General features: G+C 40.5%; 1 protein-coding gene across 1 annotated transcript; it reads left to right on the top strand.

Annotated features, from left to right (window-relative positions):
• The first annotated feature begins 11,124 nt into the window (after positions 1–11,124).
• Positions 11,125–18,111, top strand: UPK3A (uroplakin 3A). The gene is made up of 6 exons (XM_040597075.1): positions 11,125–11,179; positions 11,996–12,151; positions 14,847–15,126; positions 16,166–16,248; positions 16,737–16,869; positions 18,024–18,111. Exons 1-6 carry the CDS (start codon positions 11,125–11,127, stop codon positions 18,109–18,111), a joined length of 795 nt encoding a protein of 264 aa, XP_040453009.1.
• The last annotated feature ends 380 nt before the right edge of the window (positions 18,112–18,491 follow it).

Here is an 18,491-nt window from a genome sequence, read left to right as displayed (position 1 = left end):
CTTCCCTAAAGAAAAGTTTGTGCATGCAGAAGAACGCTTTATTTCAGGAAGGCTTTTCTTGCATTTCTTATATATATGGTGCTATATATGCTGTGTTCCTGGATGAAAGGAGATTCATTTTCTGACAGTCATTAGTTTTCATGGAAGTCTATTATGCAGGCTGAGAAATCTGTCTCCCTTGCACATACGTTGTATCATGTCTTTCATCAAATCTTTCTCTGGAGGAAATGCAGCTCCACCTTCCCCTTCCCTGTGGCTGTCCCTCACTGTTTGCTGAACACTTAAGAGAGACTATGGTCAGTTAAGAGGGATTACTGCTTGGAGGAGACTACAGAGATAACACTTGGTATAAATCTATGTAGCTCCATTGGGTACATGGAGCTCTTTTTGGCTTTGGTAAGTGGTATTCACGTTTATGATGTTGGATTTATGATGTTATCCTCCTGGATGATAGATGTGTATTGCTATGTGGTAATCCAGCTGGGATGGTGGCAATGACTTGTTATAAAACTAGATGGATTATATACTTGAAAATGTATTTTTGTTGCCCTGATTAGTGAGGTATTTTAGCATTTAATGTAGAAAAGCATCCATGATAACATTAGGCTTGTGTTACAAATGTTCTCCAAATTCTGGCATGTCACTATCACTATTCAGCTTTTAGTAGGAAAATTGCTTTGACCAAGCAAGACTATGGCTGTGCAGTACAGCTGCAAACACCTGAGCTGCTGGATCATTCTCATTAAATATCTAAGTTGTGTCCCATACATCCATTACATTTAGGAGAACTGACTCTGAAGAGGAGCCTTTAGGCCTATGCGAGCTAGAAATGTACTTACAGAAATCTTGATGGAATAAAGATCTATAATAAACAGTGTTCCTTGGGATGTGCATTCTTTGTTAATAGAAAAATTTATATTAATGGAAAGTAAAGAAAGAAAAAAGTGTAAATAACAGGAGCAGAAATGCATCCCTTTAGTAGGTAAACACATAAAAGGGTTGCCATGTGAGATAAGCATTAGGACATAAATTAAGCTTTGCCTGATCAAGATCCGAGTACAAGTTTGGAGCTTCTTGGTTTTTTGGCAATGACCTAAGTCTTGCCACTACTAGACAGGGCACTGAAACAACACAGTCATTGATAAAAGTTGTCAGTGCGATAAACTAAATGAAATTCTTTTTTAACCTAGGAGAAGTAAGAAATTAATTAAGTTTGATTAAACTTTTCACTTCAGGCTACCAGTGAGATTGATGTGTGGTCCATATATATAGATAGTTGCAAATGGATCAAATTTCCCTGTTCTAATGTTCTGCTATTCAGATAATACACAGTAATTGGCAGTGTAATGTGCTCTTACACAGCTGCAGATGTGTAATGAAACATGACAGGTTAAGTGGTTTAAGTTAACTCATTTTACTCCACAATTGCAAAGGGCTGGGAGATCACATACATCCAGCTCATACGGCTTGGCTGACAATCTGGAAGCTGGTAAACCACAGCAACTTACTGATTACTTGTGATTACCTCTATGCAGTGACCAGGTAATACATTTGTCATACCAGTTGCTGTGAAAGAAGAAATTGGGTCTATTTCATGCCAGTTTTAAAATATTTAAGGCTGGAATAGCACATCATTCCTTAATGTTTATAATGACACAGGATACTGGACTTCTAGAATTATCTCTGCTGAAATTTAATAATTCTACCAACAGAAATGGCTTCTTGGAGCTATTCTCTTCTCTTGAATGTTTAACAACAAAGATAGGGGGGAAAATACCTTAAAAATGTAAAATGCAGGAGACAGCAACAAACCATTCTAGCCTGTCTGGTAGAACAAGAATTACAGCCAGACTGAAAGAGGGTGGAAAAACTCTTCTGCAATTGACAAAGTCTATTTAGTACCTTCTGCATTCTCATTTTCAGGACTTCTGTACTAGGGATATGCTTTAGCAGACACTGTGTACGAAAGATGCTATTAATCCCAAAACCAGCATAACGAATGAGGTGCTGAAGTTGTCTGCTTTTCTTTTATCACCAAAAGCAGCACAAAGGATCTAACTTCGTTCTTGTCTTTGCATAAGGGACAAGGATAAGAAAAGATGTGTTCTCAAATAAAGTTGTACATGCCCTATTCCTGATTTTGTGAATCAGGTAGTCTGCTTGGTCTCTGGTCTAGATTACAGCAGGTTTTGTCCATGTAGCTTCACGCTGGCATTTTCTAACATGACTTGTTTTATTATCCTGACTACAGTATAGTTAAGACTAAATTCACATCATGCTGTATTGTAGCCTTTCTGACAAAGCATTTCTAAATAATTTGGATGAGGTTTAGAAAAAGTCTTTTCTTCTTAGCTGATTGTTCATACTGCTGATGGGCACCCCTTTGTACAGAGTCCAGTAACTCCATTTCATCCTGTCTTTCCATGTGCTTCTTCCTTTGGCTATCTTTTTGTTTTAGGCTCCCTCCCATCAGGTATTTATATGCATTGATTGGGTCCCCCCTGAACTTTCCTTTTACAAGGCTAAAAACCTGCAGCTCTCTCAGGCTCCTCTCTCATGCCAGATGCTTCAACCCTTTAATCACCTTAGTTGCCCTTCCCTGAACTCATGGCAGTAGCTCCATCTCTGTCTTGTGCTGGGGAGCCCAGAGTTGGACAAAGCACTCCAGCTGTGGTCTCACCAGGGCTGAGCAGAGGGGAAGGATCACCTTCTTCATGCAGCCCCACGTACTGTTGGCTGCCTTTGCCGCAAGGGCACAGTGATGGCATGGTTAACTTTTTGTCCACCAGGAGCCAGCTCCTCTTCTGCAAAGCTGCTTTCCAGCCAACTGGCCCCATTCTGTACTGGTGTATAAGGTTATTTCTTCCCAGGTACAGGACTTTGCACTTTCCTTTGTCCAACTTCATGAGATCCTGTTGATCCATTCTCCACCATGTCCAGATGTCTTTCCTCTGGATGGCAGCACAAACTTCTGCTGTATCAGCCACTCCTCTCAGCTTTTTATCACCTGCAAACTTGGTGAAGGTACAATCTGGTTCATCACCTAGGTCATTAATAAAGATGTTAGACAGTATTGATCCTAGTATTGACTCCTGGGGTACACCATTTGTGACTGGCCTCCAGCTGGACTTCATGCTGCTGATCACAACTCTCTGAGCCCAGTCATTCAGTCCACGGTGTTGTCTGCTTGTCTGGTCAGTTTTTCTTCAGCTTGTCTATGAGGATGTGCATATCCATATATACATAGTTTAAATCAGGAGTTTCAGAGTTTGACCTCTTGGTATGTGGCAATAGTAAAAGCAAATTTCTCAAGAATCAAGCCTTGTGCAACAAAATGCTGTGTGTATGAAAAAAAAAACCCAACAGCTGGGTCCCAGCTCCTGAGCAGGAATATCTGTTTAGACTGTGTTCATATGAAATTCATTCTTGGAAGCCAAATGCATTTAAGTTATTTCATCAGCCTGTACATATGGCAAGTTGTATAGTGAAGACTTTCCAGAGGTTCTGTGCACAAATGCTTGGAAACTGAAAGTGAGTTTGAGGATTGTATTCTATGTCTGCCAAAATTGGCCAGTGAATTGTATTACACAATTCTTTTAAAGGTTAAAGATGTAGTTAATAAAGAATAATCTTTCCCCAAACACATATAGTCTGAATAGACAACACTAAAAGCTGAGAGTGGAATGATTTTTATTCCTATTTTACAAGTGGGCAGCTGAAAAACAGACATTAAATAGGTTGTTTTCAGAGGGAGCCATTAGCTATGCATGATCTTTTGAATCCTCACCCAAGGCCTAATCACAAAACAACTCTTCCTTAAGGGAGTAATTAACAACTGAGAGCTGAGACAAGTGCACTGCAGGGGTAGGCAGGCTGAAGACAAGGATAAGATTGGAACTGAAGCTGCTTAGAAAACAGATTCCAACAAAATGTCTCTTGCTGAGTCCTACTATGAATGCATTGTGAATAGAAAGAGACAGTTTAAATAGCTTTGTATAAGAAAAAACCCAAGATTGTGCCTACCAAGCTAAGTAAAAATATCTAATCATGAAATCCCCTGAAATAAGCTTACAATGAAGTCAGCTCAGTCCGTTAGGTGCTGGACTAAGAGCCATGAGATTTGAGACACAGGCTTTCTTCAGTACTGTACACTCCAGTCAAGTTACTGCACTTTACTGTGCATCAGTTTCCCTGTTTAGACATTGGCCACAGCAATGCTTATTTTTTCATATAATCCTTTTAAGATAAAAATAATTGGATTTACCAGTTTAGTTTTGTCTCCTTTTACAGGGCTTTAAATTTAAATCTGTTGGCTGCAGAAAACTTACACCAGTATAGCTGAAATTCTAACATTATGTATCACATCCCTCTCACAGCAGCTATTTACACTGAATCCTGCCTGTTTATTATTGATAATTATTAATTTATATTTACTTCCGATATCAGCTGAAATCTTAGAACATCAGAAGTATATGAGTCAGGAGAAATATTGTCTTTCTTTTCTTGTATTGTTTCTTGAGTTGCTTCACTTTTTAATGTAAATTATTCTAGAATGCATTTTTGCAAATGCCTTCTACAGCATCACATTGACTTTTCTTTTGCCTTGAATCACTGACCAAAGCTATTTACTGCCAAGCATATCCAACATGCACATGATCTCAAAGAAGCTGTAGAAAAACACTGAAGCACCTCTGTCTATTGTAAACTGAAATTCTATAAATGTCATGTTAAACTACAAACCATACAAAAAAAATGCTGGGTCAAGCATTTCTCTCCCTTTCCTAGAGCAACTGTGAATCACAGTAGTTTACTACATCAGGATCCTTTTTTACCCCAATCTCTTCTAGTCATATTCCAACTGTATTTGTGCATGAGAAGTTGCTGTATATCATGTTATCAAACCATGAAAATGAACTCCTCAAAACCCCAATCTTTTGATACTGCTCATTGACTTACAGAGAGAACTCAATACAGAGCTGGCAGCATTCCTGCTTGACAGGTTCTTATGGCTCCTATTCAATTAAGAGTCAAACAAGAAGTTGCTACTCCAGCATATTGTAGTACTTTGAATACTGAAGAGGAACGGAGATGAAACTGAGCCATTTAAACTTTATCAATAGGAAGCTATATGTAAATTCTATAGAGGACTATGTTGTCAAACAACAAACAAAATGAGTGTAAGTAACCAGAAATATTGATATTGTTTAGAACATAAATTTTGACTAGCAGTAGATGGGCATTCAGTACCTATGCTTACAGATTATTCCATCTTCCTGCATAGTCTGCACTGGAGCCATGGATATAAATACCATGGCCTTGTATAATAAAATTGTTTACAAAGTCCTTTTACACCTCTTGGAAGGCAAATGAACAGGGCATTTCTTTAACATTGTTTAAAGAACGAGGATCCAGACTATGCAACATCTGATTCATATACCTCTTTTTAGGGGGTAGTTCTGGTTTTGGGGTTTTTATCTGGTTGTTAACTTCAAGCAGCATCTTTCAGAATTTACCATAAAGCATTTCAGCTACAACATAAAGACTTTAGTCAAAAACAGCATATACTTTTTGTCCTTCTAGGAACCATGAATTAGCTAGTGGGTTACAATTCAGTAAGTAAAGGAAGTCCTAACAGAAAGCTTTTTCCATTTTTAATTACAACATTATGGACTAATTCATCATTTTGTTAGAAAACTTTTACCCTGGCCTGTCTGCGGTGGAATTTGGCACACTGATCAGTACAGGAGCCTCATTGTGTTATACTTCACATTCATATAAAACCACAGCTATTGCACCAAAGTTCAGCTGAATCTCAAGGGAATTAAACTGACTTCATGAAGTGATATTTCAAGACTCTAGATTTAGAGAGGTATTTCAACCTTCCCCCAAAAATCTTTGTGAGGGAAGAGCCTGAGCCTCAGCCATTACAGAGAGATCATTCTCAAACCTCAAATATTAATCAAGTTTCATGTCATTAAAATTCACTCTTTCTTGCAGACCCAGAAAGCTGAGTTTTATTTTCCTGGTAGAATTAAATTAAAAGGGCTTCATTATATGAATAATCAAGAGCAGCCTGAGGACACAAGTGAGGGATTACACCCACCACTTGGGGAGGCCTGCTTCCTCTCATCAGCGAAGGAACGGGTCATTGCATGGACACACATCATGCCAACACAGCTAAGTTACTTTTGTACAAAGCCAGTTAACAGAAACTGCAGCCTAGGGAATGTAGCCAGTTCACAGACCAGGAAGATTAACTGCCCCACCCCCACCGCCCACTCCCCATCATCTTACCTTTATTCTTCATGGAAAACATGTTGCTTTGGTCATAAATACAGCACACAATTACCTAACCACTCTGAATTACTAAAGATACTTTCTCTTCTTTCTATTCTACAACAGTGTGACTCCACATTATTATTGATGTTTAGGACAAGCCCCTCAACCAACAATGGATTCACTGAAGTAGGGAAATATCATTCTGTAAGTGAAGAAGTGTGGGACCAACCTACATTGACTTGCCTGGCACAAATGAACCATCACAAGGGGAAGTTCTGAGAAGGCTGCAGCCAATGGTGCTTGCTTTTATTAGGGACATCTACACTATCATGTAAACCCAAAGAGGTTCACAAAAAGAAGTGCTTCTTAGTGGTTCTTACCAGTATGAGATGAAAGTTCAAGCAGATAACTGTAGATAGTAAGACATTTCCTCAGCAAAGAAAACAGTAACTTCTGTGTTACAATGAGGCCTTTCATTTTAACCCCTGGCTCCTCCAAGTTGCAGATGTTTCAGTGTTCTGTGTTTGGGGTTTACTGCAGTGATAAGATCTTACACGTGATTTCTGAGAGGAATGCAAGAAGAACTGGTTCTTCTGTTTGTAAGAAATTTACCTCAATGAAGCCGTGCCAATTTATATTAGACAATGGTGTAGCCCTGATTTCTTAAGAAGAAAGTTATTTTTCCTTTTCTGATGTTTTCACTGCTTGACCTTTCAGGTTTGCACAAAATTAATTGCCACCAGATGATAAAATAAGTTCCAAGTTCTCATCTTTTTAACTGAGCCTTCATATTTCCTTATGGACACATGAAAGATTTCTAATTTAAGGAGATCAGTGGTTCAGTGAGTCATGCTGCACTGATCTGTGCACAGATGGGACCCTACTCAGCACGTAAGTTTGTTCCTGTGCTTAGTGAATGTAGGATGGGGATTATCTCGATCACATCGGTCCCTTTTTAACAAAACAGTTTGCAGAGCTCTTCTGGTGATTCACAGTCCATACGCACAAAGGGACTTTATTATGAAAGGAGTAAGACAGACCCTGAAAATAAATCCCAAGGCCATGTTAACAGGTATGTAGATTTCATGATCAGAAATGAATGCCCCTTGTGGCAGCAACAAAGGACAGAAGTACTTCTCCAGGAAGCCAAAGACATATCAAAGAGATTTCAGAACTGCACAACTGTACGAGGCATCTGTGTGGCCTTTGTGCAGCAGATCATGTGAGATGTAAGTCTAGTCCCTTCAAGTATTCTGGGAAGACTTTGAAAGAAAGAAATGTCACAAGCGGTATTTCACCTCCTGCTTCAGTGAGGCGTTTTCTTCCTGGATAAATGGGAAATTTCTCCCTTTTATCTTCAGCCTTCTGATATAAATACAGTGCAGTAGTGACTGAAATTTATTTACCATTGGATGAAAATGTACATTGCCAGGATAGCCTGGATTTTCAGACACTGCCCATAACATTCTGTTACTAATATCAGCCCCCAGAACAACCCACTTCTGAAGTCTGTAGTAGCTGACCAGTAACCTCTTTGAATAGATTTTTTGGTTTCAGTGCCACTCTCAATTGGACAGATATTCTTATCGTAACAGCAGTATTACAGCTGCTTCCCTTGTGGTTAACCTCTGCAGACCAGATGATGCATAAGACTGAGCAACAGAGGTGATTATAGTTCCTGCCAGATCATGTCTGAAGAACAGTGGTGGACAGAAGGAAATTTTTTTCCATTGTTTCTCATTCCAACTTGTCTTCGCTTTCACAATATTTTATAATGCTGCATTTCTGTACTTCTCCATGTTTAACTGTCAGGTCTCCACCACTCTCCCAAGACTTGATCACTTGTTTTATCAACTTTTTTTTAACTGCCTCTTCATTCTCTTCCAGATCTGCCATATTCATAGAATGCTTTTAAAAAAATTAATTCACAAAGGCATTACTCCTCTTTCAGCACATTCCTCAAGGTCTACACCCACCAGGATACCTGCAGGAAATTACAAGCTAATAATAGCTATGTAGAAAACCAGTGAGGTTTTTCAAAATACTTTAAAACAGATTATATGTTTCATTCATCTTTCTCACCCTTTGGATTAGATTATCTCTTGACTGTTAGATCACCACCATGCTTTTTAATCTCTTTATTAAACACTGTAATATCTCTACATGGAGCTGGGCTGCAAATAGCCTATACATTTTAGCCCATGCAGTGGATTGGAAAGATGGAGCACAGCAGAGTATGGAGGGTTATCTCCACTACACCCACAACAGAAAATGTAAAGAAAGTTTGGACTTCAGATCTTGGAGGGTTGCACACTTTGCGTGGTCTTTTGGACTCCAGGCCTTATCCTCCTCAAACCTTTACAGGCTTCTCACAGCCCTGGAAAGCCAAGGCTAAAATTTTGTTCTCACAGAGCCATCAATCCAAACTGGCTCTGGAGGCTTCTATGAATTACTACTGAATTGCCCACAAAGCTACACAGAGCAAGAAAATTGGCATTGTTAAACAAAGACATGGGAATTTACATTGGTTTCTTCCCCTGTGCCTCCTTCAGGGAACACTAATTATACCGAGGTTAAGTTTGTTTGCAGTAACACCCTTTAAATCCAGTCCAGCTCCCCTGACTCAAGTGGAGTTAATGTGGATTTACACAAATGTAAGCAAGGATGAGATCTGGTCCTAATTTAGGACACATCTGCCAGCACAGATGCAGCTGAGAGAGTTTATTGTCATGTTAATTTTCTACCTTTGTTTGAGATTCTTCTGAGCATGGAACAAACCCAACAATTCTAAAATCTCACAACACAGGCAATGTTACCCCCACCTTATTGTGACTGCTGAACTCCACCAGAGCACAAGATGGCCTTGTACTCAAGTAAATCATGACGGCTTGAAGAACTAGCCTCATGAAAAATAATGGCTAAAATTGTTATCCTGTATCCACTTTGAAAGGTGATTAACTTTCTGTGATGAGCAGCTCTACTGACATACTCCTGGCTGTTATAAAATTAATTGCCTGAGCAACAGTTCGAATGACTGTAGCCCAAGGAGCAGTTTGCCACACTCTTCATCCAGGCAAGACTCCAAGAAGGTCATGCAGGGTTTTGCCTGAGTAATAAGTACTGGATTTACTGTTTGATGGCTGTGAATCTAAGAAATAAAACTGTTACCTTTAAATAAAAAAAAAATTGTTGTGATTCTGGGCCTTAATCTTTATTTTTTAGATTTATTTTTTTTTTGTTGCCTGTTTTGATGCTTTAGAAAGTGAATGAGGGAGCAGTGTTTTCTGATAAAACTCAGAAGAGTATTTTGTAGCACATGCAAGTGGCTTGCATGCCATGAAGTAGAATATTTATTTTTCCCTGCCAACCAATATGTCCTGGTGTCTATTTTCTGTCTAAAGGGGGAAAAAAGCTGCTGCTGATTGCTCTCAAAGGATTACCTGTCTAAAGAATTCAGGGTCTGGTTTTACAGGAACCACTGTTTGGAGAAAACATTGTTTTTATGATGGAGAAAGAGATCCTGTTGTTCTTACTCTCTGCTTTTACTGTGGAGTCAGAACCCTTGCAACTTTTGTGCGTTATTATATTGCTTTAAGGGGTAAAAACACTCTTGAGCAGATCAGTATCAAGTTTATACAAGTAATTCCCCTAGTGTAAATGTTAACAATCATATTCCTAGGAATAAAAGACAGAAGGGTAAGATCTTTTCTGGCTTAGTCTGATTTACCTGAGTATTTATGCCAGCACAGACTTAGACTGCATTTATAGAGTGAGAAAGAATAATACAACTCTTTCTTACTCTATAACAGTGCAAATGCAGGGTAACTCCTGTATTCAGTATTCTCCCTCAAAAGTAATGTGAGAAAAAAGTCAAACCAAACACGCTGAAGACGACATGCAGAATTTGAAACAAAATAAGGCACGTATGGGGCGGAAATTGCATTATAATCATTTGATTACATATTTCAAACAGATTTCTGGGGCCCATGGCATATCAGTAAAGGAAATGGATTCGGTAATGTAACTGTAGTGATATTAGTGTAAACCTGGAGTTGCTGCAGTGACATCATGTTAGCCCCTTTAATTCTATAAAAGCTTGCTGATACTTTCTCCTCAGCCTGTTTTAAGTAGGTGATCAATAATTTTGTAATCTGATCTCTTATGTAATAGACTATTCATAATAGCAGTTACTCATCAAGTATATTCTCAGCTGAGCAATTTGGTACAACAGGTCAGATTCAGATTTCTGCATGGTTTGCTCTTCACGTAGGTGCCCTGAATCACATTAGAGTTAACCAGAAGCAGAAGGCTTTTGTTTTTCAGGATGTGACCCAGGAAACACAATTCAGAAGGCAATTGTAACCTCTGTTAAGGTTGCGCAAATTTAGAGCTCTAAATCAAAACCATCCATGATGCACACTGGATGCAGGGTTCAGATACTTAGTTCCAAATTTTCCCTACATGAGAGATTTCAAAAGTTTTTAGACAGAAGAAGGTAAAGAACAAAGCCACCTATCAATAGCACAGGTAGGGAGAAAACCTTTACACCCACAGCACTGCTGAGAACTACACTGATGCCTAGTATCAACTGGAAATCAAAGCTGTAATACTCTTCCTCATCTCGGAGCAGATAATAGCTGGGGGACTGGCGACACTTGAGCAGGAGAGACAATTTGCGTATAGGGAGGTGCTGAGGGGGTGGGTAACTTCTAACTACAGGGGCCTTGTGGAAAGGAGTTGGTGTGGTTGACCAAGGAGCAAGTGGATCTGGGAGCTCTTCAGTGGGGGCTGCCTCTCAGCATTTTTTTTGTTTTGTTTTGTGACAAGTTTCTGGAGGGCTCAAGCATGTGCAGCTCTTGGGTTGTATTAGCCTTTTGCTGCTTGGGACAGCTGTGTGCAGGTAAGAGACATCTATCTATAGTCTTCCCCCCCACCCCCCACCCCCCCCTCTTTTTTTCTGCTCTCTATCTCTTCCCTTTCTGTTTCTTTCATGGTTTTTTGTTTTGTCTTGGGTGTCAACTTTCTGCTCTAGAACATGTGTTGGGAGAGGAGTTTAGGGCTTCAAACGTGCATTCTGCTGCAAGATTGGTAAGGTGTCTCTACCGTAGCTAGGCTGGGAAAGAGGAGGAACTGCTGAATCTTTCTTTTTGTTTGTAGTTAATATTCCCAGGAGACGAGTTGGGATGAGCTTGTGTGGGGAGAAGGGAGTGTCTGATATAAACTCTATTCCAGTACTGCTTGCTCTTTCCAGTGCCTCTCCCAGACAGTTTTCCCTTCCGTAAGGCTTTGCTCAGTCTCTCACTCTTTATGTTAACAAGTCTAGTCTTAAAATGCTTACTAAGACTCCTTAGTGCTAAAGCATTCTAGAACTGACAGCAATGCTTTTGGTGCTGCCACTGGAAGGGGGAGACTGTATGTGTGTTCAAGCCTCCCCTATAATGAGGTCTTTGTCCTTCTGAGGTGGTGAGCCATATTTTTGAGAAGCAACATCTCTTACCTCCCTCCCTAAATCCTTGTCCCCATGTTGATTAAAGCAAAACCCCCTAACTCTCAAAGTTTCACCAGGCAGGTGGGCTGTTTCCTGCTCAGCTGCAGTTCACATCCCCCTTTTATGCTTTTATGTTGTTAGCACTGCCAGATCCTCCCTTTTGAGTCAGAGATTGCAGGGGGAGAGGAGAAAGGTTTTTTATACTTTGTTGGTAACTTTCTGTTCTAGATCAAAGCCTGAAACCTCAGCTTGCAGCCCCTCAGCTTGCTACAAACAATCCCACTCTTACTACAGTTGCTCTAGAAAAACCTTTCTGTATGTTTGACAGCTCATTGTATCCAAATAAATCTTATGTCATCAACCTGTACGCAATGAAGGAATCGGGTGAGTATCCAGCATTATGCCTTTCTGGAAGATAACTACATCGTGTGGCTATTGCAAGCAATTCTTCACAATATGATGGGAGTGGGTCTGAATGGGAGCACAGAGAAAAATTTGTAGATGTAAGTTATGTGTGAGCTGAGCCTCTGGCCTCTGTTTCCTCTAGGGTATTATTATAAATTATATAAGTAACTGTAGTATTTCAATGGGACTGATTAATGATAGCAAGTGTTAGTACTATGCTAGCTGACTCCCAGTATGTGTGAAGCAGCACTATCAGCTACAAATATTTGCCCAAATCTTGCTAATGAATACCAAGTGGTCCACAGTCCAATACCTTATCTTTGTCTAAATGTCATGCCTTGTATAAAAGCCTGAATTCCCCTAAGTAAACCTGCTGAGAGAAACCCGGTAATTGCTGCAGTTTGCTTCATAGTTAGGGTTGCCAGCCTTTGGAAGGACTACCTTTATTTTTCTGTAGACAAGGCAAGCCATGCTAGACTTGCAGTCAAAGATGCCTGGCTCATAGGTTCATTCATAAAATGAATTTGATAACTGCTTGGCAATGAAACATTGCTGGCAGTGACCAAGAGCTGCTTTCTCTGTTCCCTGCTGTTCTGGCAGACTCTTTTGAATGCCAGCTAGAGCTACTCCATAAGCTGACAGAAATAACTTACTTCCCTATATCATGCCTTCTACCCTGAAGGCTCTATGCAGCCTCCTTTTCTGAGAGGCACAGAGAAGACATCTTGAGGGGGCAGTAGAGAAATCAGCCGATAAATGAAACGGTCTTAAAACTTTCACTGCTGATTGTTGCCACTTTGGGTAAGGTGGAAGGAGGAGGCCTTGGATGGGTAGATGTCATAACCAGAGACACCATCCCATACAGCTAATATAGACATCAGTGAATGCACAAAGTTCTGAGACACATTCCATGGCCGAAGTGCACATCTTTGTATGCCTAAAACAGGCTATAAGTGTGTTATAATTAAAAGGCTGTTGATACCTAGTTATACCTGCAATTACGATATTTTGTGTTAGAAATTACATCAACCACCCATCTGCAGATTCTCTGGCAAAAGTTCCTACACAGATGGGTGAATCCCTACAAAAGGGGGTTATATGCGGAGAAATCTGCTGCTTTTAAGGCAAGCAGATGAAACCTTGTTACTTGGCAGACTGGGAGGAATTTTGTTTGGATTTGTCTCTGGTCTGCAGAGAAACACATTGGTTCACCCTTGGATGTCTCCTGGAGCAGGGAGAAGGAAAACTTAAGAGAAGTTAATTTTCTTAACACCTTATCTTCAGATCTGCTGGTAAGGAAATGTGTCAGCCTGCTACAAAGCCGAGAGTCTAGCAAATTTCTGAAGAAGTAATGGAACTTTTAGCTCTGATCTTGTTAATGTCATTATCAGACTTGATCTACCTAGTAAAGTTAAAAAAAAACAACCAAACAAAACCCAACCAAACACACACACACTCACCCCAGAAAAAAAAAAAAAAAAAAAAAAAAAAAAACAACCACAAAACAAACTTGCTTAGTTTTAGTTTTAAGCTCTTACTTGCTTACCAGAGCCAAGCTGAGTTACTGGAGACCTAACTGTGACAAGTGTTACAATTTTGGGAGCAAGCCTAAGAATAGAGCATGTCTTAGCTAGTATTTTCTTTCATGTTGTTGACTCCCATTGAAGAGAGGGGTGTCAGAGCTCAACTAACTTGAGCACTGACCCTTAAGTTTTATTTCTAACCTTTGCTAGAAACTTCTCCCTTTTAAAAAAGGTTTAATTTTGCATCGGATAATAGCTAAAAACTTCTCATGACCAAGCAGTTGCAAGAACTCTGCTCCAGAAGCACAGCAGAATGCTTCCAAACCGAAGTAGTTCCTAGTGCATCACAGCTTTGGGAAAACTAGCATTCCTTTACTGCTGACAGCACTGAACACCTACCTGGGGGGGGCTCCCCCAGAAAAAACTTCAACCTGCGGTTGCAGAATTTGGGAACATCTCATTGAACTTGTGCTTTGGCTTTGCAGCAGGAAAGGTTTGAGAGCTGCAATTGAGCTTTCAAACTATGCTGTAGGGCTGGGTACAGATTTACACTTTGCTTGAAGCAGTGAGGACTTTCAGACTTCCTGAGGCATGCTGTCTGGAAGCAGGAACATGCCTGGATGGCCAGAAATGTAGATACTGCATTTGTTTACGCAGCCTCTACACACTGGTCTGTGTACTGTGTAGTTCTGGGAGGTCCAGCTGCTGTGTGACCAGAGGTCTAGGGGTTTCTGCTCTAGGAGACAGGAGAGTTGTGACTCTAGAGGAATTCTGCCTTGGTTATGGTATCAAATCTGAGATGGCAGGATTTACTGAATGTTTACTGGAACCCTATGTGGCATGGAGGAAGAGCAGCCTTTGTGACCCTACTCAATCAGATTCTTCTTGGGAAAAAAAGGAATTTTGGGAGGGTGACTTCTAAATTGTCTTGCTCTGTGATACGCTGTGGATCCTTCACAGTTTCTGAGGGACAAGTGTAAAAAGCTTCATCAACAAATAAGGAGAAGGGGGTAGGATCACTACACGGCCAAACTGGTAGCAGATTTTTTGTTTCCCTTTTGAGTGTTTTGGGGTAGTTGCCAAATAAACTCGGTGAATGGGAAGAACTGAACTGGGTCTAACAACCTTGTTAAAAAGCATTTCTCCTACAGCAAGTGTGATAAGCTCCCTGGTGACTGATAACAGGAGCAAACCACTCGACAGCACCTTCCAACAAACAAGCGGGGGGCAGCTTGGACCTTACAAGGCTGCCTTGTTCAATGTACCCAGTTGCACATCGCCTCCTAAGCTTGCTGATGTAGGAGATGTCAACAAAGTTTCCGATGTCCTGAAACAATACCTCTTCAGAATTGGGGATGATGGGACTTGTTTGTATGACCCAAACTTCCTAGCTGTCTGTAACCCACCTCTTGCACCAGACACGACATACAGGTATAATTCTTATTTCTTACAAGGTGATTGCTACTCTTAAAACACAATAGGAAACAATGTTGAGCCTGTTATGTTCCTTTGTTATGGTGTGACGTGAATTACCAGTCCCTAACTGAAATGCTTTATTGCAAGGGGAGTTATTGCCTTTGGTCTAGCACCCTGAAGATGGTGCTCTAACAGCGGTGAGTGAGCTCCATCAGGTTAAATTCACAGATCAGCAGGAAAATTCACATAAGAACTGCTGGTTCTATACCTGTGTTGGTGAAGGTAATCTAGTAACAGCATCTGATTAGAAAGTGCTGGTAGAAAAGGATTTTCACTGGAAAGTGATGTTGAGAGTATTCACAGTGTATTTTGGTTAGATGATTCTGCCAAGTTGCAGACATGGATCTGGCTCTGCTGGCTCTGTTTTGATGGGATTCTGCAGAACCAAAGTTCTCCTTGGTCTCCAGCTCCATGAAGCCCCTAATGTTACTGGACTTCACAGTAAAAGCCAGGTGGCTTGCAGACTTGTTTGACCCCTGTTGTCTGGGGAAGCTGGCCATCTGGGGAATCTGGGTACCCTGACAGTTGTTACCCAATACACTTGTTTTGCTGTTGCCAGATATTTAAAAGCTGTAGTAAAAATGGCAGTCACACAGAGCCATATCTGCTCTGGAAACCTGATGTTCTTCTGAAATGAAATACTATGGGCCTTTAGTTTTGCAAAAACTGTCTTGCATCTTCTGTCTCTTCAGGACATTTCTGATAACTCAGACTATTGTGGAATGGAAACTTAATTTCTTTGCCAAATCTCATGTCTCTTCAATAATCTCCTCTAGGAAGGAAGGTGGCAAAGATCTCTATTGTTGGACAAAATCTTCAACTTCCCTATGGAAATCAAAACCACTCATTGTCCTAAATAAAGAGACCCTTCACAACAGGGAATAGCAAGCTTGGAAGAACTGTTGGAAAGCTATCATCTGCCAAGGCGCACAAGAACAAAGTGCAAACTGCGCACAACATTTGAAATATCTAATCTAACACTTTTCTCCCACAGGTTTAAATATGTGTTGCTAGACAGCACTGAAGGTATTGTGAAAGACCAGACTCTCTGGTCTGATCCAATCAAAACCAGAAGAGGTAAGTCTGTGGCTTTGCTCAGATCTTCTGAGTATCTGTGCTTGCCTTAGGACACTCTATGAGTAATACCTAGTCCTTTCTTAAAGTTTTAACAATTTTGTCAGCCTATCAATATTGGAGTAGCAGACTTAAATATGGAATAATTCTCTACTTTTGTGTATTTCAGAACAGTTCTTTTAGTAAAGATAAAGTTTGTACATGCAGTTTCAAATTTGAGGTGTGTCATGGTATGTGGTTCTGCTGACATTTCTTAGTAGTACAGGTACTTGTCATATTAGCTAACCTGCCGAGGAAAACTTATAGACCCTAAATGCTGACACTGAGTCTTAAAACTGTTTCCCATAAATTGTGTTTCCCATAAATCATCTAAGACTTCAGGTATAGACATAGTCATTTGGCCTCCCCTAAATCACCAGTTTTCTCCTATTTGGGAGGGGTGTTCATGGTCAAAAATAGATCATAGAAACATTCTTTCCATGTTTTTCTAGTTAAACTTCCCTTGAAAATTGATACCTGGCCTGGTCGAAGGAGCGGAGACATGATTGTCATTACATCAATCCTGAGTGTTCTTGTGTTCCTTCTGCTTGCTGGCTTTCTTGCCTCCATATCCTCTGCTCTCAGGTAAGTACTGCTATACCCTACAACTTCCAGTAAGAGTACCTAAGCCCTCAGTCATCAGTCTTCTTCCCTATGGCTCCAAGACACTGTTGCTGGTCTTGTTTGTGATGACAGTCCAGATGGTGCCCTCCAAATTTTGAAGTTTTTAATGGGAAAAAGACTACTTTATCATAATCTCCCCTAAGACCAACAGGTCTTGTAATTATTACACAGGTTTAAGCTTACTAGCTGCTAGACTTTAGTAAGGACTACTGGGAAAAAAACCAGCATTGTCGCGCATACTTAAAGCTTCTGTATTCTTTTTTACATATTGCAGCTTTCCATCTACTCAGGAGTTTGGAAACTGTCTCAAGGTGTGCAGGCATTTGTAAAGATTAAATAGTGTCCTAATAAATGCCTTGATTTTCATTTATTTGCTTCCTCCCCAGGAGAAGCAAGTTACCCCTTTCAATTAATAAGTGAGACTTTGCTGGAGCTGTGTAACTCAACTAGTCTGTGCATATTTCCTGGTCTTCTGTGCCTCCTGCCCTGGGAAATCAATGAGGCCTGACTGATTGTTAAACTGAACTTCTGGAGGGAATGAACTAAATTTTAGAAACGGTGGGTGTCAGGGCTGCTAACACCCACTGGCATGGTGAGGTGAGGCTTGTGCAGGAGGGGAAGCTGCTCTCATGGTGCAGCACTGGTGTCCTGAGGATCCTAGCAAAGGTGCACCTGGAAAGCTCTGCAATCAGCGCAGCAGTGCAATGAGGCAAGACTAGACCCCTTGCTGGGCTTTGGTGACAAAGACCATACGCTGCCGAGCATCTCCCTGTTGGCTTTCCTTCTTCCTCTCCTTGCACTGACTGTGTTGCATTCTCAGCCTCTGCAGGGGAAATCTTTCACTTGAAAAGGGAAATCTTTCAGTGGGACCACCAAAATCTTTTCACTTGAAAATGATGCAAGTGCTGTGTATTCATTCAGGTCTGCCAGGCTCTCCTGGATTAAAGGTGTGGAAAGCAAAAACTGCATTGCAAATTATTATTTTAAAAAAATAATCTATGGGCTTCTCTGATACTAAATTATTTGAGTAGCAATCAGCCTTTACAAAATGTTGTGACACTAGGCTCCACTCAGTCTCTACTGGAACTTAATAAAGCCTTTCACTTGCCCACCAGGGGACCAGAAGATTCTTCTGCAGAGACAAGGTGTGTGTCTCAGACTATTCAACAAAGTGAACAGAGGCCACAGTTAAGCTCTGAGTGAACAACCTGATTCAAGCGAAGGGTGGAAATGCAATTGAATTGCTACATGTGCTAGACCTATGGGACTGTCTCTTCTACTCAACACTAGTTTAAACAAGCTACAGAATGCAACCAGCCAACTGAAGATGAATTGCATGGATGAAATAAGGACAACTTTTTTTGTCTTGTAGTACATGATATCTTGTCTTGTCCTAATGAGATCTGATTTAGTTAATTGCCTTGTATAGCACATATCAAATGCCCAAAGAATCTTCATGAGATCCTTCAACTTCAGCGGTGTGATCAGAGGTTGTCTAGTATATTCATCTGGAGTAAGCACTACTGCAGGCCTCTCATCTGCTTCTCATGAACAGATGAACCTGATACAGCTATTCCTGTCTC

The sequence above is a fragment of the Falco naumanni genome, chromosome 5 (assembly GCF_017639655.2).
Source record: "Falco naumanni isolate bFalNau1 chromosome 5, bFalNau1.pat, whole genome shotgun sequence".
Taxonomy (NCBI): domain Eukaryota; kingdom Metazoa; phylum Chordata; class Aves; order Falconiformes; family Falconidae; genus Falco; species Falco naumanni.
This window is presented reverse-complemented; position numbering and strand designations above follow the sequence as displayed.